Genomic DNA, 23,017 nt, shown 5'->3' on the forward strand with positions numbered 1-23,017 from the left:
TTTCAGCTCCTTAACATGTGCCACCCTGTTTTTAAAGGGACCAAAAGTAATTGGACAGATTAAATAATTGTAAATAAAATGTTCATTTCTAGTACTTGGTTGAAAACCCTTTGTTGGTAATGACTGCCTGAAGTCTTGAACTCATGGACATCACTAGACGCTGTGTTTCCTCCTTTTTGATGCTCTGCCAGGTCTTCACTGCGGTGGTTTTCAGTTGCTGTTTGTTTGTGGGCCTTTCTGTCTGAAGTTTAGTCTTTAACAAGTGAAATGCATGCTCAATTGGGTTGAGATCAGGTGACTGACTTGGCCATTCAAGAATATTCCACTTCTTTGCTTTAATAAACTCCTGGGTTGCTTTGGCTTTATGTTTTGGGTCATTGTCCATCTGTAGTATAAAACGACGACCAATCAGTTTGGCTGCATCTGAGCACACAGTATGGCTCTGAATACATCAGAATTCATTTGGCTGCTTCTGTCCTGTGTCACATCATCAATAAACACTAGTGACCCAGTGCCACTGGCAGCCATGAATGCCCAAGCCATCACACTGCCTCCGCCGTCTTTTACAGATGATGTGGTATGCTTTGGATCATGAGCTGTACCACGCCTTCGCCATACTTTTCTCTTTCCATCATTCTGGTAGAGGTTGATCTTGGTTTCATCTGTCCAAAGAATGTTCTTCCAGAACTGTGCTGGCTTTTTTAGATGTTTTTTTTAGCAAAGTCCAGTCTAGCCTTTTTATTCTTGATGCTTATGAGTGGCTTGCACCGTGCAGTGAACCCTCTGTATTTACTTTCATGCAGTCTTCTCTTTATGGTAGATTTGGATATTGATACGCCTACCTCCTGGAGAGTGTTGTTCACTTGGTTGGCTGTTGTGAAGGGGTTTCTCTTCACCATGGAGATTATTCTGCGATCATCCACCACTGTTGTCTTCCGTGGGCGCCCAGGTCTTTTTGCATTGATGAGTTCACCAGTGCTTTCTTTCTCTCTCAGGATGTACCAAACTGTAAATTTTGCCACTCCTAATATTGTAGCAATTTCTCGGATGGGTTTTTTCTGTTTTTGCAGCTTAAGGATGGCTTGTTTCACCTGCATGGAGAGCTCCTTTGACCGCATGCTTACTTCACAGCAAAACCTTCCAAATGCAAGCACCACACCTCAAATCAACTCCAGGCCTTTTATCTGCTTAATTGAGAATGACATAACGAAGGGATTGCCCACACCTGTCCATGAAATAGCCTTGGAGTCAATTGTCCAATTACTTTTGGTCCCTTTAAAAACAGGGTGGCACATGTTAAGGAGCTGAAACTCCTAAACCCTTCATCCAATTTTAATGTGGATACCCACAAATGAAAGCTGAAAGTCTGAACTTCAACTGCATCTGAATTGTTTTGTTTAAAATTCATTGTGGTAATGTCTAGAACCAAAAGTAGAAAAATGTTGTCTCTGTCCAAATATATATGGACCTAACTGTATATGGGGGGATTCATAAGTCTGGAGTCACACAGTGACTGCAGACTTATTGATTTAGACCGGACAGCCCCTTTAAAGGGAACCTGTTACCAGTTTAAAAGGGACCTGTATTTGATCATATTTTATTCCTGTTGCTCGTCTGAGTATTACGGTTTTTACATTTTTTTTTTTTTTTTTAATATAATCTGCCATACAGTTTCAGATATTTAGAAGCTTTTTATTCAGTGCTAATTTCTATGTTCTTTACTAAGGGAGCAATCCTCAGGGGAGCAGCAGGAATAAAATAAAAGCAAAAGATGGTCACTATTGACCTGTTGACAGGTCCTCTTTAAGGTCGTGAGGTTTCTTGGAAAGCAAAGAAGATTATAAAATTAAAAAAATGGCATCATAATGGCCAAGTCATAGAAGAGGACTACAATGCTAAAAATATAGGTGCAATCGATGTCCATTAATAACTATATGGTAAAATGCCATTACTCCAGTATCCTTGAGAAATCTTAGGTACTAGATTATCAAAAATGAAGTCATTTGTAAATTAACACAAATATGCTTACATGCACATGCTCTGTTATATACATGCAGTATATAAAACTATATCGAAGATCTCTAACCTGCTGTGAAATAAATGTCCTCTAGCCTCCTCGAACCTTTGTTGCTCTCTGGCTTGTGCCTGTTTGAATGGGGAGTTCTAGAGAAAAAGGAAAAAGAACACTGTAGGAGGACACAATACTAACGCACTCAATTTTTAGATTAGGAACAATAGCTATTCTAGTACCCCATGGAATAATCCAGCATACAAAAGGGAAAAAATAATCAAAATGATCTCAAGAAGTCACAAATATGAGAAGATGACATATTGATGAAGTCTGGTTTCTGATTTTCAGAATAAGATTTAATTTAATATTCTATACCTTGACTTTTTTCCTTACCTCATGTGTCACTCGTCTCTCTTCTATATATGCCATGAATTGTGAGCTCAGACTGTCTCCCCTGGAGTGTCTCGCTTCTTCCTCCTCTTCTTCGGTAGCATAACTATCTATGTAGTCTATCTGATCCAAGTCATTCTCCACTATTAGAAAAGAAATCTTTATGAATAGCATAGACCAACAAACACCCTCAGAGGGGTAGTTCCAGCTGCAAGCTTGACTGATTTCTCATGTCATAAGTTTCAAGGGAATTTGACAGTGGATACATGCTGCCCGAATCACAGGTATCAGGACACAGTTGTGTATTTTTGACTCTGAAATGTTGCAGCGAGACTAGTCGAAAAGGTTTGTTGCCTATGACTGACAAATCTCTCCCTATAGACGCACACAGGGAGAGACCCAACATTGAGAGTGAATGGGTGGGGTGAAGCTGCCAAGGACCTGCCTTTTTGACTAGTCACTTGTGCGGCTTGGTACCCGGCCAAGTATTTCTCTGAAATGCCACAGGGCTTCAGAGTCAAACACACAGTGCTGAAATCAGACCGCCAGTGCCTGATATATTTGCTGCCTGTGATCTGGTCAGCATATATCCACTGTCAGGTTTCCTTTAAAAGTGAGAATGAGAGAGGCAGTAGGGAGAGCAAAAGTGCTTGTAACTAGAATTACTTTTGGAGTATCAAACTTTACTTCTCCACTTTTTGGGCACTTACCTCCTCCGTTTGCAATTAAGGAACTTCCCCGGGAATCTTGGTTTTGGTGATCTCTTTTTAACCTCTGCTCTTTACTTGCATCAGATGTCCGAAAAGAAAGGTCTGTAAATTCATCTGTAGGCTATATTGAGGTAAACATCAATAGAATAACGTTTGAAACTCTAAAAGCAAATACATCTCAAGCAAAAAAAAAAAAAAAATGAAAAATTAAGTGATGCATTTCTAATCTTCCAAGTAAATCCATGAAATTAGTTCTGCTTTTATCTGGCAGCGTAATTATGAACAGGATCCAGTGAGGTTATGTGATCATATCAGCAGTAGGAACACAGATATTGTATGCTTATCTGTAAAGAGCTACTTGTTACTTTTACAGATAAGAAACCTAAAGCTTACCTCATTGCCAGACCATCTCTTGTCACCGCTGTCCACACTGTTAAATCCAGAGTCCAGTGCCCCATACGTACGCCCAGGATACACATCATCATGACTGGAAGAAGTGACAGATTTTAGTATTTTCTACGTGGGATCACTTTTGGAGCCCAACTTAGAAGATGTGACTAAGGATGGACTCATACATTGTCTGCTCCTTTCCCTCGTGCCTCAGTGACCCCATAAACAGAGAACATTACTGCACTCGCTCCCCAGCTATCCCTCCGCGACTCATGCCCATGCTGCTCTATACTAAAGGCATCATAACCATCAGGTAGCGAATCCTAGACCAGCCCACAGGATTGGTCAGCATTCACCAATTTCTCCATGATTAAACATTTCACTAGAATTAGAAAAAATGTAATTCATTACTTTCAGCTCACAAAGACGTATAGCATAGACAATCTTAAAGGAAACACATCACCTCCGAAAACATTTACTAGCAGATTTAGGATTAAAGGAAATCTCTCAGCAGGTTTTTGCTATTTATTCTGAGAGTAGCATAATGTAGAGCAAAAGAGCTTGGTTACAGCAATGTATCACGTACTAGGCTTTGTGTTGTAGATTTATACAATGTTTTATCAGAAGGAAATTATCGCTACCCGACAAGGTCTCAAGTGCAGGCCAGTCCAGCTAATCTGTCTAATTCTGCCCCCATCACTGATTAGCAGCTTGTGAGAATGTACATAGGAAGCTGGCAACCAGTGGTGTCGGTGGGGTTATACACGGCTCAACATTAAGACCACTGCTACATCTAGAACAGATAAAATAGGGATTCTATCAAAATTGCATCAAGCTGCCCAGTAGGTGACATTCCTGGAATCAGGCTCTCTTGCCCTATATTATTTTCCTAGTAGATTTCAAAGCAAAAGCCTGCTGACAGATTCCCTTTAATCTGCAGGTAGATGTTTCAATGCTACCCAACAGTCTTAATAGAAGTGTGGCTACCGGGAGAAAATAAACGCATTTCCTCGTGGGAACTGCTGGCATTCAGTCATAGGGGGGTGCACAGAGCAGCTAAAGTTCATCATACTATACTGTGAGAAAGCCTCCGCACATTGACAGCTCGCTCTCCAAAGATGTGCTGCAGAGCCAGCTGTCAAAGTGCAGAAAAATAGTATTTCCAAGGTGACCGGATCGATTTCACAATATGTCATAAGAGATCTTGTGCCCCTGCATCACACCAATTAAAATAGATAATTTCTTCCATCTCGTAATACAAAACAGCGATGTACTTACCAAGTACTAAAGCCTAAGGGTCTTCGATCATACTCTGGCAGATCAGGGGCATTTTTAAGAGCTTCTATGTTCAGGTATTTGAATATATGGATTTTACCTTTAATACAAATCTGTTGAAATAAAATAGACAATTACCATTGGATACTATTCACACATCTGGCAAATACCAAGAATCCAGACCACTCTTCTGACGCAGGGAAACTATTACAGCATATGAAGCACATACTTGTGCTGGAGGGGATTGGAGGGGATTATTATCCAAGATTATGGACTGGAGGTGACGTAGATTTCGGAAGCATGCTGGGATACTGGTTACTTTGTTGCAAGAAAAATCCAATCGCACAAGCGGCAATTCAGCAAGTTCTAGGAAGAAACAAAGACAAAAACATTACATTTAATAAAATTTCAATATTGTGTGGTAAGTGTAAAAAAATAACATTTTTGGGATAGACAATCTAAAAAATAGCAACATTAATAAAAATCACTATTTTCAAAAAATTCAATTTTGGTACCAAAACTCATCCAAAGTGTCGGCCACTAGGGGCCTCACTTCCTTCAAATTTACTGTCCACTGTCTGCTGTCACAGATTAAAGGGAGTGGTGAGGAGTCTTTGCTTGACTAGGAGTCCATGCAACTATACCGCCTGTAAATCTCCCTTTCCAGCACCACCAGTCCATCTCAGCACTGTGAGCAGCTCTCCAAATGGGCGTATAATAATTACGACCGACAACAAAATCTCTTTCCTGCATTGTCACTGCAATAATTGTTCTAAAACTGGCCAATTACACTTAGCAGTCAAAGCATGGTTTTAGCTGCCATTATCATTTTGCTACAATTATGCGCTAATGGTTGCAAAATTATCACAAAAAAAAAGTACCTAGCCACACACACTCTGGTTGTTCAATTTATCACTAAAGAGGTTTTCCACTTAGGGGAAAGTGGACGCCAAACGCTTTTAAATAAACAGAGCAGGTAATCACCCACCACAGGTCCAGCGGTGGCTACCCGCTACTGTTTGGGTCTTGGTGACATGGCTGCAGCTATGATGTAAATTCGACAGTTCGCGCCACTGCTGCAACCAATCAGTGTGTTCAGCAACCTATGTAGTCTACTTAGGCAAAGCAGCTGAGCTCAGAGATTGGCTGCAGCGGTGATACGTGCCATCAACATATCACAGCTGCATTCAAAACAGCAAGACTCTAGCAGAGGTGGTAATTACACAAGATGGTTTGTTATTTTAGGTATATAAGGGTGTTTCCACTTTCCTGGAAGTAAAACCGTTTAACAATCTGACAGTATGTTCAAGAGTTGTAGTTTTTTTTAATCCCCATAGGCTTGGTCAGTGTAAAAACATTAAAATCAGTTTTATGGTGATCTCACATCAGGTTCTCTCATCTCTGTGTGGTCAGTTTTTAAAATAGGCAGCACATTGGCCCATGGATCCTGATTTCTCACTACACGTTGGACAAAAACGGCTTGGGAAATTCTATGGCCCCAATTCATCAAAACTTTTATGCCCAAAAAAGTGGCTTAAAAGCTTTGAAAAGTCACAAAATGCTAAGACTTTTGGCGTTTTAAAGTCCGTTAATTTCAACTCCACTGAAATGGACGGAGCTGGGGCGCATGATGCCACAGTTCATCTAATTAATAACGAGCTGTGGCATTGCCCACGCCAGAAATCTCATTCCAGTCCACTCGTCAGATGCTCCAGATTCATGAAGAGGCGAACCCATCTTCATGAAATAGAAGCGGCTGACTCCACCAAGCCCCCTCATTAAGACCAGTCTTCATTAACCGGGGCCTAGTTTAGTGGAGCCATTCAAACATACGCTTATTAAATGATCCATCAGGGAGGCAAACCTTCCAGAAATGACTGGACAGTCCATAAAAATAAGGTACTTTTTCCCCTGTCCGTAAAAAATATTTGATGCGCCTGTGATTTTATTCAAGCTGGTGAGACTTGTCCAGTTTTTTTGACCATCACCATTTTACAGTTCACAGTGAATACAGTTAATGTCTTCAGATAGGATTTAATGTTCTCTAGACACTTATTTTTAATCCTAATGATTTAGAATGGTCATCTAATGTATCCGTAGAAAGTCAGGTGTTTGTGTTTTTTTGAGAATCTGTCCAGAAAAAAAAAAAAAATCAAGTTGGCAACCTTGTGATCCATTCCATAGCTCAATGCATGTCCTATTCACATCTATTTTTTGTAGATCACAATCGGACATTCATCTTTATTGGGATCCTTTAAAAATAAAAATGGATGGAGAAAAAAGAAAAAAGGTTTTTAATTGAAAAAAGTTCAGACCGCTGTACCTCCTTCAGGATTAAACTTTTTAATTAAAAGTGTATTAGAAAACAGATTTGATTATGGCATTAAATAGATAGGCATTTAGAATGAAAATTAATTTGTGTTTCGGACCACTCCTTTAATAACTAGGCCTGAAAGTGTCTTAATGACCAGACAATAGAAGCCATATCTATTTTTATATATTTAACTGACATGGCTGTGCGAGGCCTTATTTTAAAATAAGTTATTCTATTAACTTAGTTTGTGCGTACGTATAAATTTCTAATTTTGTTACTTTTTTTTTTTTTTTTTTTATTGTTCGCAGTTCACAAGAAAAAAAAGTATAGAGTATTTTTTTTCAGGTAATTACAGTCATGTTAACACAATTTTTATAGTTTTTTTGAGATGTATACATGAGACAGACATGCATATATAGATACACACATATATACATATAGCGAGAGAGATCTAACAAACGTCATACATATTTAGCGGCCTTGAGCTGGAGCCATGGCAACTTGATGGATGAACGCTCTGTAGGAAGATCGATCTTTTTCAAGCCTAGCTAGGTCCACCAGGGTCCTCAACGCCATTATCTTGATTGTATCAAGCCATCGGGTTGCTGGTCTTCCCCTTCGCCTTGTTCCTTCTATTCTTCAGACTATGATGTCCTTCTCCAATGATTGCTCTCTTTGGACACATCATACGAAGTGGGCAAGTCATAGCTTGGTGATCCTTGTTTGGAGTGACATGTCTGGCATGATTTGTTACAAAATTGGATTTGTTTGTTCTTCTGGCCATCCATGGTATAGATAATATTCTTCTCCAGCATCACATTTCGAAGGCGTTGATTCTTCTTCTGTTTCTTTGTCGTCCAGATTTCGCATCCATATGTTACTACAGAAAAGACGCCAGTGACATTTTCCTTGATTTGAAGATCTTTTCCAGTGATTTCATTGTTGATTTGCCCACAGCTATTAACTTCAAGTGTCGATGCTGCATCTTGAGTGATCATTGATCCGAATAGATTTAAGTCCATTACAACTTACAGTTCGTTGCAGTCCATCTCAAATGTGTCCTGGTCGTACCTGGCAGTAATCAATATCTTTTTCTTCTTTGAGTAGGAGTCCCATGTTCGAGCCTTCCATCTTGACATAAGTCTTTCATTATATCTTATGCTTGTTGCTATCAATATTGTATCGCCTGCGTATTTAAGATTGTTGATGACTCTTCCAGCAATTTTGATTCCTTCTTTTTCGGCAAGTCCAGCCTTCAGGAAAATAGCTTGAGCATGTAAACTGAAGAGTGATGCTGACAGGATGCAGCCTTGTCTGATGCCTCGAACTACTTTGAACAATGCCAAGTCGACATACTCCATTTGGACTGTTGCTTCTTGGTCGATGTAAAGGTTCCTAATGAGGCTGATCACATGGTTCAGCACACTCATATCCTTCATGGTATTCCAAAGTTTCTTGTGATCAACACAGTCTTAGACTTTGCTGTGGTCGATGAAGCAAAAAGAGATCTCCTTGTTGTATTCTTTGGCCTTTTCCATTATCCATACAATGTTAGCAATTGTATCTCTTGTTTCTCTGCCTTTTCAGAATCCTACTTGTTCCTCTGGCAGTTCTTTGTCAAAGTAAGGCTGCCGCCATCTTTGTAGGATCTTCGGCAGTATTTTTCTGACATGAGGTCCATCTTTGTAGGATCTTCGATAGTATTTTTCTGACATGAGAGCCATCTTTGTAGGATCTTCAGTAGTATTTTGCTGACATGCGGTATGAGCGCAATAGTCCGATAGTTTTCACAGTCGGTAGTAGTCCTTCGGAATAGGAATAAACAGCGATCTTGTCCAGTCCTTGGGCCATATCTGTTGACACAGGAGCATGACGACATCAACTGCTGCTTCAGGATACTTTATGAGCTCTATTGAAATATTGTCACATCCAGGTACTTTACCTTTTGACAGGAGCTTTATCGCAGCAACGACTTAGTCTTTCAAGGTGATCGGTTCACTATCGTTTCCAGTCTCCGTTTCTTCCCATATCACTGGGTTGTTCTTGTAAAGGTGTTTTGTGTATGTTTTCCATCTTTCCTTGATTTGTTTTGGCTCATTTACTTTCCTGCCGTTGGCGTCTTTCAACATTCCCACTCTGAGTTGAAACTTTTGTCGTATCTCTTTGATCTTTTGGTGTGCCTTTCTGGTCTTGCCCCTGAGATGTTCGCTTTCTATCGCTGTACATATGATATCTTTGGGTAATGAAGTTCTTTATCTCTTCAAATGGCTCTCTTTAGACTTTTACTGATCTTGTCTGCGTCCTGCTTATTATTTTTGCCATTCGTCTTTATTCGATGTTTAGGGTCTCTTCTGTTAACCATGCCTGTGGGGGTCTTTTCTGTCTCCTGTTTATGGCCTTTCTGGCTTCTTCAGTAATAGTCCTTATATGTGTCCATAATTCCTCAGGCTCTCTTTCATCCATGTCCACTGATATAAACTGCTTGTGCAGACCGTTCTAAAAAAAAAAAACTTCAGGTATGTTGGTCAAAATTTACCCATATTCACTCACTGCTGCCCCTGATCTTTGTTAACAGACTACAGCGATCACAACATGACCACAGCATTTGACCACTGCAGCCAATCACTGGTCTCAACATAGAAAACCTTTTTAAATGCTTTTTAGACATGGGTCCCGACAATTAAAGGGAATCTGTCACCAGTTCTCTGCTACCTCATCTGAGAGCAGCATGATGTAGGAAAAGAAACACTGAATCCAATGATATATCACTTAGTTTACTGGGTGCAGCAGTTCTGACACTATCAATATTTTTTTTTATTTAGTACACAGCAGAGCTGAGAACTCCACCCACACCAGGCTTCGTATTTACATTTTCTATTGACAGTGAGCTGCTTATCGCTGGAGGGGGCGAAGTCTGACTAGCATGCACACACTGCTGTAGTCCAGGCAATGATAATTACCAGGTGATAAAACCTTTACTGTAAGTAAATGACAGTACACAGCCTGATAATATTGCTGAAATCTGTGTTTTAACCCCTACCTTATGCGGTCCTCAGATTACATAGGAAAAACGTGCTGACAGATTCCCTTTAACATTTAAGGGTTGTGTCTAGTACAATGAAAATGCGGTGTTAGGAGAAGCCCATAGTTCCAAGAAATTCTGGTTGATGAATGCCGATTCAAGGAAAGGAGGGGACTACTTTAACCACAGCAGGATACCTGACTTTGCTCTCCACCTGTTTCCAAAATGGATTGTGCCCCGGAAATGTACAGTGCCCGGGCACTGTGGTAAATCTTAACTATGTCATAGAATGGAATAATAGTTCATGTGAGGCAATTTAGGACAAAACTTAACTAAATAAAATTGCACAAGCTACAGTTTGTGGATTTCTCACCATGGGGCATTACCAGACTGCACACAGTGTATTGATCACAATGTCTATTGTTTCATAAATCTGTTTCTCATTTCCCCAATTTCAACAATAAGTCAAATATTTATTACATAAGGGGTTAAACAGCCACATAAGCAATACTTTACTGCGCTGCTTTCTCCATGCCAACATAGTTTAGGCATTGCTCAGAATATATTCCAGTGAAAATATGTGCAGCGCTAAGTCCCTCCATCTTTCCTTATGGATCCATAAAACAGAAAATGGGGATCCAAACATTGGGAATTAAACACTGCAATTCTTAGCATAAAATGTTCAAATTGAAACGGCCGAGACCTTTTTACTGAACAGAAGGATATTGTTACTATTCACTCAGAACCTTATTGTCAACCACTAGACATGAAAGGCACGTAATACAGGAGCTTATACTGCAGCGCAGAGGAAACAATGAAACGTACAATGCAGTAAAATTAGTAATATGGGAGTCTACAGCTTTGCAGGCAGCAAATCCAAGTCTTAGATGTACATGAATTCCTCGGCTATGAAATAAATATTCTTCTATTATATTTTAAGATATATTGCACAATCATTCAATAATAACCTATGGGCCTGTGCACTCCGACTCTCCAAAAATCACCGTATGCACTCGTTTGGTTGACTACTGAATACAGCAATCAATAGAGGCCCACTGCTGAACCGGTCCACAACGCGGACTACACAGAGAAAATCCTGGCTGCACTCTGTGGACACGAGGGTCCTGTCTTGTGACACGGCTGTCGGAACCAGGCTAAAGGCAGTGAGTTCTGTTATGCAGATAACTTTCTGGTCATTACACTTGGGACAAGCTCTTTGCCATCAGTGATTAAAAATATAGTATCAGTAAGTCCTTCAAGCTTCATTTAGAAGACCATTTTTTGTGTGTTTTCTAGCTGGATTCTTTTCGTTGACAAGTGCTGCCCAAGTGATTTCAGTTTTTTTACTGTTTATTGGGTAGGAGAAGCATCGAAAGTTTTTCTTTTACCAGCATACAGTACAGACCAAAAGTTTGGACACACCTTCTCATTTAAAGATTTTTTCTGTGTTTTCATGACTATGAAAATTGTACATTCACACTGAAGGCATCAAAACTATGAATTAACACATGTGGAATTATATACTTAACAAAAAAGTGTGAAACAACTGAAAATATGTCTTATATTCTAGGTTCTTCAAAGTAGTCACCTTTTGCTTTGATGACTGCTTTGCACACTCTTGGCATTCTCTTGATGAGCTTCAAGAGGTAGTCACCGGAAATGGTTTTCACTTCACAGGTGTGCCCTGTCAGGTGTAATAAGTGGGATTTCTTGCCTTGTAAATGGGGTTGGGACCATCAGTTGTGTTGTGCAGAAGTCTGGTGGATCCACAGCTGATAGTCCTACTGAATAGACTGTTAGAATTTGTATTATGGCAAGAAAAAAAAGCAACTAAGTAAAGAAAAAGGAGTGGCCATCATTACTTTAAGAAATGAAGGTCAGTCAGTCCGAAAAGTTGGGCAAACTTTGAAAGTGTCCCCAAGTGCAGTTGCAAAAAACATCAAGCGCTACAAAGAAACTGGCTCACATGAGGACCGCCCCAGGAAAGGAAGACCAAGAGTCGCCTCTGCTTCTGAGAATAAGTTTATCCGAGTCACCAGCCTCAGAAATCGCAGGTTAACAGCAGCTCAGATTAGAGACCAGGTCAATGCCACACAGAGTTCTAGCAGCAGACACATCTCTTCAACAACTGTTAAGAGGAGACTTTGTGCAGCAGGCCTTCATGGTAAAATAGCTGCTAGGAAACCACTGCTAAGGACAGGCAACAAGCAGAAGAGACTTGTTTGTGCTAAAGAACACAAGGAATGGACACTAGACCAGTGGAAATCTGTGCTTTGGTCTGATGAGTCCAAATTTGAGATCTTTGGTTCCAACAACCGTGTCTTTGTGCGACGCAGAAAAGGTGAACGGATGGACTCTACATGCCTGGTTCCCACCGTGAAGCATGGAGGAGGAGGTGTGATGGTGTGGGGGTGCTTTGCTGGTGACACTGTTGGGGATTTATTCAAAATTGAAGGCATACTGAACCAGCATGGCTACCACAGCATCTTGCAGCGGCATGCTATTCCATCTGGTTTGCGTTTAATTGGACCATCATTTATTTTTCAACAGGACAATGACCCCAAACACACCTCCGGGCTGTGTAAGGGCTATTTGACCAAGAAGGAGAGTGATTCGGTGCTACGCCAGATGACCTGGCCTCCACAGTCACCAGACCTGAACCCAATCGAGATGGTTTGGGGTGAGCGGGATCGCAAAGTGAAGGCAAAAGGGCCAACAAGTGCTAAGCATCTCTGGGAACTCCTTCAAGATTGTTGGAAGACCATTTCCGGTGACTACCTCTTGAAGCTCATCAAGAGAATGCCAAGAGTGTGCAAAGCAGTCATCAAAGCAAAAGGTGGCTACTTTGAAGAACCTAGAATATAAGACATATTTTCAGTCGTTTCACACTTTTTTTTAAAAAATCTTTAAATGAGATGGTGTCCAAACTTTTGGTCTGTACTGTACAAGAAAAACAGATGCCACACTGATCGAAAAATCGGACTTGGACCAAAAATGCATGAGAACTTGTTCCAGCACACTGATGAAAAATGGACCATTTTCTCTTGTATGCGCCAAATAAAATTATGTATGAGGATAAGGTCAGAGGGAAAATACAACCAACAAAGCCTAACATATGCCGATTTGCATGGTTACAAGATGAATGCACACAAGCCAGTGACTACGTGCTGTTGGGTAAATGTATCAAGGTATTCACACCAGTATCTTATAACTGCATTGTAAAACACATTTGAGCCAAACTACATATTTTTTAAGTCCCTACGCCACTTTTTCTGCCACACATAAAAGGGTTGTAAGCGGCTTTTAGAGTACAAATCATTTACGGTTTAAATATTTTCTAACCAGACATTCCTGCAAGATTACACCAGATTCTGGCACATCTCTCACTCAATGCACTTTATAAAGAAATATTCACCAGAGTATGCAAATCAAAAAATATCAAAAGTGAGGCCATATATAACCAACACAAGCTGACACACAAGAATGAAACATTCTAAAAACTATAACCGCTATAGAAATAAAGGTTAGCCTTTACAAACTTCCTCCAACTCACCTTCTGGTAGCCGCACCAAATGATTTCTCCTAATGTTGAGATCCCTCAATGACTCGAGTTTACCAATCTGCTGGGGAAGTGTTTGGATCTCGTTACAGCTCACATCCTGTGGAGGACAGGGAAAAGAATTCATGTGGTTGGAGCAAGAATTGTAGTTGTGGCCTACAGTGGCTCGGTGATGAGCACTGTTGTCCTACAGCACTGGGTCTCCTACATTCACATCCAACCAAGCTCGTAACAAGCTCTCCTGGTGTTTTCATGGGTTTCCTCTAAATGCTCAGATTTCCTCCCATACTCCAAAAGGCATAGTTATAGGAAACTTAGGTTACAACCACAAATTAGTGATGTCAATGCCTGTAAAGCGCTGTGGAATATGTAGGAGCTCTATATGCAAGCAAAATAAATATAATATTTATATTATGAAAGAAACAGCCACACAACACTGTTAAAGGGAATGTGTCATCAAAGAATAACCTATTGTTTAAATTAGAGTTGGTGTTTTTATAAATTGTTTCTGGCAATTTTTTTTTTACTTCACTGTCTGTAATAATAATAAAAAAAATTGCAATTTTCACTTTGAACACTGGGGCTTTTTTATATTTTAAAGGGAATCTGTCACCTGAAAAACACTATTAACCTGCAGATATGGGGCTAATCTGCAGGTAAATAGTGTTATTAACCTGCCCGGGGCCTGCACGTAGCCAAAAGCTGTAGGGAGAAAATGAACTTTATTCCCCTCAGCAGACGTTCCGTTTTCAGTCGCGGGGGTGGGATGGTTATAGCCACCATGCTGTATATACAGAGCAGTGAAAAACCAAAAACAAGAAAAATACCCAAATAACTGGAAGTAAATGGATTGATCTCACAGTGCAAAAATAATAATAAAGGGTATTTAGTTCACATAATTTTGATCAAAATAATGTAAAAGCTATCCCGCCACGTCACGGCAACCCTTATGGGACAGTCCTAACTCTAATATTAAAAACCTTACCATTTGTCAAGTGACATACATATGGACAAGGGCAGAGAGACTGGATCCCTAGTATAAGCATAGACCCGAGGCAGAACAAGCGTCTCAGCTCAGACAACAGGCGGCCACACCCATTTATATGCACTAAAGCACACTGAACTACAAAAAAAACCTGGAGGTCTGAACTGAAACGTAAATTGATGTGCATGCAAAATGTAAATGCATGTTCACACAAGGCATGTTCACACAAGGCATGTTCACACAAATATACAGAGCAGTGACTGAACCCGAAACGCTGCCACGCTGCCAGGGACAATAGAGTTCATTTTCGCCCCGCAGCATTAGGCTAACTGCAGGCGCCGGGCAGGTTAATAACGCTATTAACCTGCACATTAACCCCATACGTGCAGGTTAATAGTGTTTTCTCTGGAGGCAGGTTCCCTTTAACTTCCTATTCTTTCCGAAAATAACAAGTACATAGCAACAATGGACAGATCCCGACCCTATCTTTTATATTAAAGTGTGAAAGGAGCATGTGCAAAGGCAGCGGGAGCAGGGTCAGGTGTGACATCACTTTTTGTGATTGGCAAATCCTGTGCTATTGGCTGCGAATAAAGGCATTACCCGTCATTGTAATCTTGGCTGCAATAATTAGGAGCTTTGCAGGAAAACGGTTTCTGAAAGAACAAAGTACAAATCTAAAAAAGCACCAGTGGCCAGTGTGAAAACTGCAGGATTACTTTTTTTTTTCCTTAAAAAGGGAATCTGTCAGCAGGTTTCTGCCATCTTATCTGAGAGCAGCATAATGTAGGCAAAGAGAAGCTGAATCCAGTGATGGATCAGTTAGATTACTAGGTGCAGCCGTTCTCACACAATCAGAGCTTTTAGATTTAGCAGAGCTGAGAAAGCTAATCAAGCTCACACCAGGCTCTATGTACAAAGTCCATAGACAGTGATGTGCTTAGTTGCTGGATTAGTCCAGCAATGTTATTATCTTCGTGATAAATCCTTCACATACAGTAAAAAACAGCGCACACTTTGTCAAGTGGCACATCCCTAAATTCTGTGTCTCAGCCTCTATCTTCTGCCGTCTTCAGATTACATAGCAAAAACCTGCTGACAGATTCCCTTTAAATAGGGATTGCAATATAAAAAAATAAACACTGCCAAAACTTTAAAAAAACACATGTAAACACAAAAAAACTGATTTAAACAATGTCATTTTCTGATGATACACTCCTTTTAAGTCCATATATGGGACCTACATTTGCTGTGAGAGCATCCACCTGAGGCCCAAGTAGATGCAGAGCAACAGTGCTCAGATTCTGGACATATCTTTATCGTGGAGGCACAACAAGCATTTATGGAGATATATCTGGAATTCTGACATGGAAACAGCGTTGAGTAGAGATGATTTATTACAACACTGTAAAACTTGTGTATTTAACGTTGGTGTTAATAGTGATACTTATATGGACTTTCCATAGGAGAATGCACTTCTTTTAGTAAAAGCAAGTTTGATTTGAACCAGATGACATAATAACCAGTCATGCAAATATTCGTTCTCGTCTACAGGCCTGGCCCATAAATCTGAGCACATAAGCTAAATGTGGATGATCACTTGTGCACCTACCAGCTCGGTCAGAAGCCTCAGATGACAGATCTCCTCTGGCAACGAGTCAAGCTTGTTATTACTCGCAATAAGCACCTTGAGCGGGAGGCTGCAGACGTGCCCAGGAAGTGAAGTCAGCTGGTTCCGACTTCATGGGGGAAAAAAAGAGACAAAGAAGAAAAATAATTATTTAACCCTTTCAGAATTTTTTTTTTTTTTTTTTGCTCTTTCGTTTTCTCCTTTTTTCCTTTCAGACATTTTTTCCCCTGTCGACATAGCCGTACAAGGGCATGTTTTAGGTGGGACAAGTTTTAGTTTTGAATAACATAATACATTTTACCATATAACGTACTGAAAAAGCAGCAAAAAAATTCTAAGAGAGGTAAAATGGTGAAAAATACTTCAACAATTCCTTTGGGGTTTTGTTTTAGTGTGTTCATTATCCAGTAAAAATTACCTTGAAACATGAGTCTCTAGGTCATTACGATTATTATCAGTATGATTCATAGTTTTTTTTTTTCACAGTTTACCATTTAGCTTAAATAATTTTATACTTTGATCGTTCGGACTTTTACAAACAAAATACCAATATGTTTTTTTTTCTTATTTATTTATTTCTGAATTGGGAAAAAGGGTGTTATTTAAAGCTCAAAAAATGAAAAGAATTGTTTATTAGTCCCCTTTGGGGACTTAAACCTCATCTATACTATATCTTGCAATTATACAGTATATAGTGTGATTTATGTTCTCCTATGAATCTCAATCATCTGAGCAAAAATGGAAGTTATGGGGGCCTTCAACAGTCTTTTACAATGAAAGCCCATGGAGCTTAATTCCGAGAAGCAGAGAAGAATGGCGTTGGATACAGGAGAGCAGCAGTGAATCTAATATATATAATCGTCTTATCCCGTCTGTCTGTCTGTCCAGGAAATCCCGCGTCGCCTCCGTTAGCGGCTCATCTGCTGCACGGAGGTAAGCGGCGATGCAGCCGCTAGGGCCGCTGATCTCCCGACGGCAAGTGTGAAGGGAGGACCGGGGAGCGGCCGCCGGTCGGGATACTTCTGCTGCGAGCAGCCGCTCATCTCTCGGCTGCTCGCAGCGGAAGTACCGGCACAGGCAGCGCCGCTCCTCGGTCCTCACTAATACGACTCGCCGACTGGTCGTGGCCGCCGGCCGCGACCAATGAGCAATATTGGCGCCAAATTTAAACACCGTTTTGCTGATTGGTCGCGGTCGGCGACCGCGGCCAATCAGCGATTTTGGCGCCAAATTTAAACACGCTCTCTGGTCCTCACTAATACACAGCTCGCTGATTGGTCGCGGCCGGCGGACGCGACCAATCAGCGATATTGGCGCCGGTTTGCTGATTGCGCCCGGTCGGCCGCATACATATTCTAGAATACCCGATGCGTTAGAATCGGGCCAACATCTAGTATATTAATACACTGACACTACATTACATGCACATATACAAACACAATTAATGAATAAAAAAAAAAAAAATGTAGTGGGAGTGCTGCTTTAAATGGTTAAACAGAAGTGACTGGCGCTAGCTCTGGTTGCTGCTGTTACAGTTTTTGCTGTTCTAATATTAATCTCCATTTCTTAACAAATAATTCCCCAAGTGTCAGTTACATGAAGCTTTAGATTGCACAGCATTAGGGAAATACCTGAGATTGAGGAAGGTTAAGGCTTGTAGGTTAAGAGTGGCTTCCGGCACATAGCGGACACAGTTCTGGTAAAGATTTAGGCTCTCCAAAGAGACGTAATTGCAGATTTCCGCAGGAATCTCAGACAATCTATTGCGAGACAGATCTGAAACAAAAGTACAATTATTAGTCCATAAAATTCAGAGGCTGACAAGAGAATAAAGCAGCATAATTAATTTCAGTGTTCGTGGTATGTCTGCCTTATACAACGGGCCACTGTTCGTTACAAGAACTTGTACTTTTGACACATAACTGCATTGTAAAACTCAGATATTACATTTTCTTCCTTTCTTTTAATTAAAGGATGCAACAAAACTTTTTTTTTTAAATGATGACCTTCAGAATTAAAAGTACATTTACATAAATTATAAAGTATTGTAAAAAAATATTTAGAATATGTAAAGTTTACACAAATCACCAGTTAGTGGAACATTTCACAGAGATGCAGATTTGTAGCTTCTAGCACAACAGTGCAAAGCAAGGGAACGTGCAAAAACAATACATAGCAAAAACCTGTGTACAAAAACTCATTTCACAAGTGATCCTCTAAGGGTAATGCCAGACAGTGAAGATTTGACGCAGTTTTGCATAAAAAATCATGGTGTAGACAGTGCATTTTATATTACAGGTTGTTGAGCAGAGTAAGTATCCATATAAATGTATATAAAAAATATCATATAAATAACCATATAATCCACTATTGGCCAACTCCTATTCAATGTCCCTAATGTGTTTAGTAAAACAAAACAAAAAAAAAAACATACTTGCCTCTTCCGCTCAAAGCGTTGTGATCCCCGATGATCTCGGACATTGTTGCAGTCATGTGAGCGCTGCAGCCCATCATCTTTCACTGATGAGCTGCAGCTTTACAGAGCTGTCTGATGGAGCTGCACCATTTAAAGCAGGGGTGGGGAACTTTTTTTCTATCAAAGGCCATTTGGATATTGAACCCATCCTTCGGGGACCGTACAAATTGTGCGCCAACTCCACCCACAAAGTACGTATTGACGCTGGCACTGGTGCCAAGACATAATATTTCATTGTATGCGACTCAGTGTTCAGTAGTAAATGCTGCGTGTGCGTGCTCATAGAGCAAGAAGAAATTGAAAGGCCGGTGGTCATCAAAACACAGCTGCCAGCCCAAGCACTGTGATCCCCAGGAATCTGCTTGGGGCCGGAGAAAATGTCATCAAGGGTCGTAAATGGCCCGCGGGCCTGAAGTTCCCCACTCCTGATCTAGAGGAAGTGTAAAGGTTGCAGTCCATCAACGGCCGCTGTTCGGCTGCAGCGCTCATATGACATAGAATTAGCATAAGGCCACATAGTGTATGTAATGAGTTCTGATTTAAAGGGATTGTATGATCATCTGTAACGGGTAAAATTGCAAAGGGCTTGTAAAATCAAGCAACTTTGCAATTTAACATAACTTGTATTAGAGGGAATCGGTCAGTAGGATTAACCCTACTAAGCCGTCTATTTGTGCAAATAGGTCATAAAAAGTTGAATAAAATGATACAATGATATCTGCGATCTAATGTCTTATTCTAGAGCAAACCATGTTTTTCTCAATATGTAAATGTGCTGTTAAGATCTCAGGCAAGACACAGATCTCCAAGAGAATCAGCCTCCAGAGCTTATTTTAAATTAAGGGGCATCACCAGTGTGAGACATGTAGATCAGGAGAACAGGCTGTCAGTCATTACATATCACACACCCCTCTCATTTAAAATAAGCTCTGGAGGTAGATACTTGTACAGATCAGTGTCTGGACCAAAGATCTTAACTTATTTACATATTAAAGGAAACCTATGATGTGAAAAAACACTATTAACCTGCAGATATGGGGTTAATCTGCAGATTAATAGCTTTCTGACTCTCAGCAGCCTCGGGCTTTAAGGCGTAGAGGCACTGCTTCAGTCACCACTCAGTAGTAGTGAGCGGTTGTAACCATGCTCCCAGCACTGACTGACAGCCGGCTAATCAGATGGCTGTCAGTAGTGAGGCGTGATTATAGCCACCGCTCACCATGTACTCAGTGGTGACTGTAGCTGTGCCTCTATCACTGAAAGCCCGAGGCTGCAGGGAAAAAAAAGTTCAACTGCTTTAGCTATGGAGCTTGTAAATGCTGGCCTGATCACTGAATATTGGCCGGCCTTCGTACCCTTATTCTCCTATGATGCAGAATAGGTAAAGCTGCCTGTACTTGTAACATCAGAGAGGGCACAGTTCAGGCAAGCAGTTTAACAGTACCACTGGTCTGAACGGTGAGTCATCAGGAGCCTGCTGTTTCCTGGCAAGCACAAAGCTGGAAGGCACAGGAGTGGTTAGCTCTTGAGGATTGCCGATTGGATAACCCCTTTAAAAGTGGAACTAAACTATTTTTTCTATATGTTTTTAGTCCCTTAAACGTGTAGATTGGTAGTGGTGTTGGTCTTGACACCCTGACAAACTGCTCAGAAGACTGTGTGGAAGCACTCAGCTCTTGTATGAGATTATATACAGTGGTTTATGGACCTATACACCTTCTATAAAGCTGGTGCACCGCAGTACTTGCACTATCACGCAGAAGCGGTTTAGTTATACTACAAATTGTAATATTTAGGCACAGTGAAAACACCCTCAGGTTATGTTCATCCAACAGCTGAAGCCACTTCAACAAACGCCAGCAGTTTTTTTTCCTGAAGGAGTTTTCCTGGAGTTTTTTGCTCGCTTCCTAAGCACTGTTTTGATGTTTTTGACAGTTTTCCAGCATTTTGGCAATATCTTTTGTACTTGCATTTTCTGGACTTTCTTCAAACCAAAAATGAAAACAAAATGCTCCAAAAGACACCCAGGCGTCTTTTGAGTCTTCCCCATTGACTTTTAAGTATGGAGCATCTGCGAAGAGGAAAAAGCATGAATAATGGTGTTTTTGTAAACCTTTAGTGGTTAAAAGACGCTTAAAAGCCTGAACATAAAGTTATTTTTTTATACATAGAAATGGATTTGTTCATTTTTTCCCCTTTGCATAAACTATACTAACCTGTAAATTGACACCTTGATAAACCTTTTTAATCAAATGTGGTGTATTTTACCTTTCTTGCATGTTACTGTAAGAATTTATGGAGCTTTCTGTCACGGTCATGGTTGACTAGTGTTCCATACTCCATCCTGTTTCAGCTAAAACCAAATGACTAGATGAATGGCGCATCCTCCTCAAACAGCGCTGCTGTCTGTTACATTCTCGCTCTGACACAACAAGCAACGATTCTTTTTGACACCTTGAGCTGACAGGTTAGTGGCGCTTCAATAGCTCCACATATTACATTACACTACAGTGACTCATGGGAATACTTACAAATTAAGGCCAACAGGGAAAGGGCTGTGGAAATCCCAGGAAGCAGTTAGAACATGCACACAAAAAAGGTCTGGTGCCATTTCAGTCCTAAATTAAAGGACTGGCTACTGTGTAACATTCCTTCAGAATGTCAATCATTATACAAAAATAAATTATCTTCCAGTAAAAAATAAATATTGTGTCTGCAACACACAGGTGAACAGAGAAAGGGAATCATAACTGGACACGGCCAAAACCAGAAAAGCAGAACAAACGTACTTAACATTTTATGTAGTATCCAACTGTGAATGATGAAAACTTTTTACCACAATTCATAGGAGTATTAGCCCCTCAAAAATACAAAAGGAAACAGACATGATCCTTACTTTAAGGCTTCATTAACAGCAGTATTTTTGATCAGTATATTTGTATGTCAAAATCAGGAGTGTCTCCAAAACACGGAACAGGCATCAATCTTTCAATTATAGTTTTTCTCTGTATGTTTCATTCCTGGTTTTGGCATAAAAACACGGATGTAAAATACTGACGTGTGAATAAGCCCTAAGGCAAATTGCGCTATTCTCCTTCAGATTCTGTTATTCTCCTGTAAAATTAACTATGATGCAAAGTTTGAGCGGAGCTTAAAGGGAATCGGTCACCCCCTGGGACGTATATAACCTATCTATTACTATGGGCACACAGGTGATAGAAATGTTAATCTAGTCCTACCTGTATGTCTCATATTAATGGTCTTGTTTTGTGAAATCTTATACTTTATCTTTATGTTAATGATCCCTTTCAGGCCCCGAGGCATCCCCGCCTGCTGTCTTCATTATAATAGTACCCCCCTCCCTCGCATGTCAGTGTCCTGTGACGTGCAGTTGCGGCACTGTAATCCTGCACGTTGAACTCCCTCCATGATCTTCCCTTCTATGGCAGAAAGACTCCGCGACTCGCCAGCATCTGAGCAGATCACCACAGACTGGTGCATTCCGTGATCTTCTGTGCAGGTGCTGTCCAGTCACAGAGACTTTCTCCCATAGAAGGGAGGATCGTGGAGGGAGGATTACTGCTCCGCCACTGCACATCACAGGAGACTAAGGTGCAGGGGAGGGGGGTACTATAATAATGAAGACAGCAGGCGGGGATTCCTTTCGGGCGTGGCGCCCTCAAGCCATCATTAATAAAGATAAAGTATAAGATTTCACAAAACAAGACCATTAATATGAGGCATACAGGTAGGATTAGATTAACATTTCTATCACCTTTATGCCCATAGTAATAGATAGGTTATATACGTCCCAGGGGGTGACAGATTCCCTTTAAAGAGTAACTGTCATTTAATTTTAGTTTTTTCATAAATCAATAGTATAGGTAGTATATATTATTAGGGTAATCTGCCTCTTTAGCTCTTTCTTGCACTGATCATTCATTCTCAAAAATCTCAACTCACAGGTAACATTTTTTCAGTGAATACAGATTTTTCCATTACTGAGATGAATGAGCAGATGGTGGTCAAAATGTTCTACTGAGGACTAACTGTCAGAATTTGCAGCAGAATGCTGAGCTTGCCTTCTCCCTCCATAGAATTTTATAAGCACCAACTGTCATCTCCTCTTTCAGTAAATGGAAAATCTGTCATTGAATACAGATTATACTATATGAATTAAGCATGAAAGAAGCAGATTCTCTGATCAGATATATGACAAAGTGGTTTATTTTCAGGTGTACTACGGATTTATAAA

General features: G+C 40.4%; 1 protein-coding gene across 5 annotated transcripts in view; it reads right to left on the bottom strand.

The window, feature by feature from the left end:
- Positions 1 to 23,017, bottom strand: part of LRCH3 (leucine rich repeats and calponin homology domain containing 3) — a 113,982-nt gene that overhangs the window by 51,826 nt on the left and 39,139 nt on the right. For all 5 annotated transcript variants that reach the window (XM_073675285.1, XM_073675287.1, XM_073675283.1 and 2 more), the window contains exons 2-10: positions 17,918 to 18,062; positions 16,269 to 16,395; positions 13,666 to 13,771; positions 5,006 to 5,142; positions 4,780 to 4,889; positions 3,505 to 3,598; positions 3,112 to 3,232; positions 2,405 to 2,544; positions 2,087 to 2,163 (exon numbers count right to left, since the gene is read on the bottom strand). In XM_073675285.1, the coding sequence (XP_073531386.1) occupies positions 2,087 to 2,163; positions 2,405 to 2,544; positions 3,112 to 3,232; positions 3,505 to 3,598; positions 4,780 to 4,889; positions 5,006 to 5,142; positions 13,666 to 13,771; positions 16,269 to 16,395; positions 17,918 to 18,062 (1,057 nt within the window). The remainder of the gene's footprint in view (positions 1 to 2,086; positions 2,164 to 2,404; positions 2,545 to 3,111; positions 3,233 to 3,504; positions 3,599 to 4,779; positions 4,890 to 5,005; positions 5,143 to 13,665; positions 13,772 to 16,268; positions 16,396 to 17,917; positions 18,063 to 23,017) is intronic.

The sequence above is a fragment of the Phyllobates terribilis genome, unplaced genomic scaffold (assembly GCF_046119375.1).
Source record: "Phyllobates terribilis strain yellow unplaced genomic scaffold, ASM4611937v1 Scaffold_3__8_contigs__length_932513732, whole genome shotgun sequence".
In the NCBI taxonomy this organism is placed as follows: domain Eukaryota; kingdom Metazoa; phylum Chordata; class Amphibia; order Anura; family Dendrobatidae; genus Phyllobates; species Phyllobates terribilis.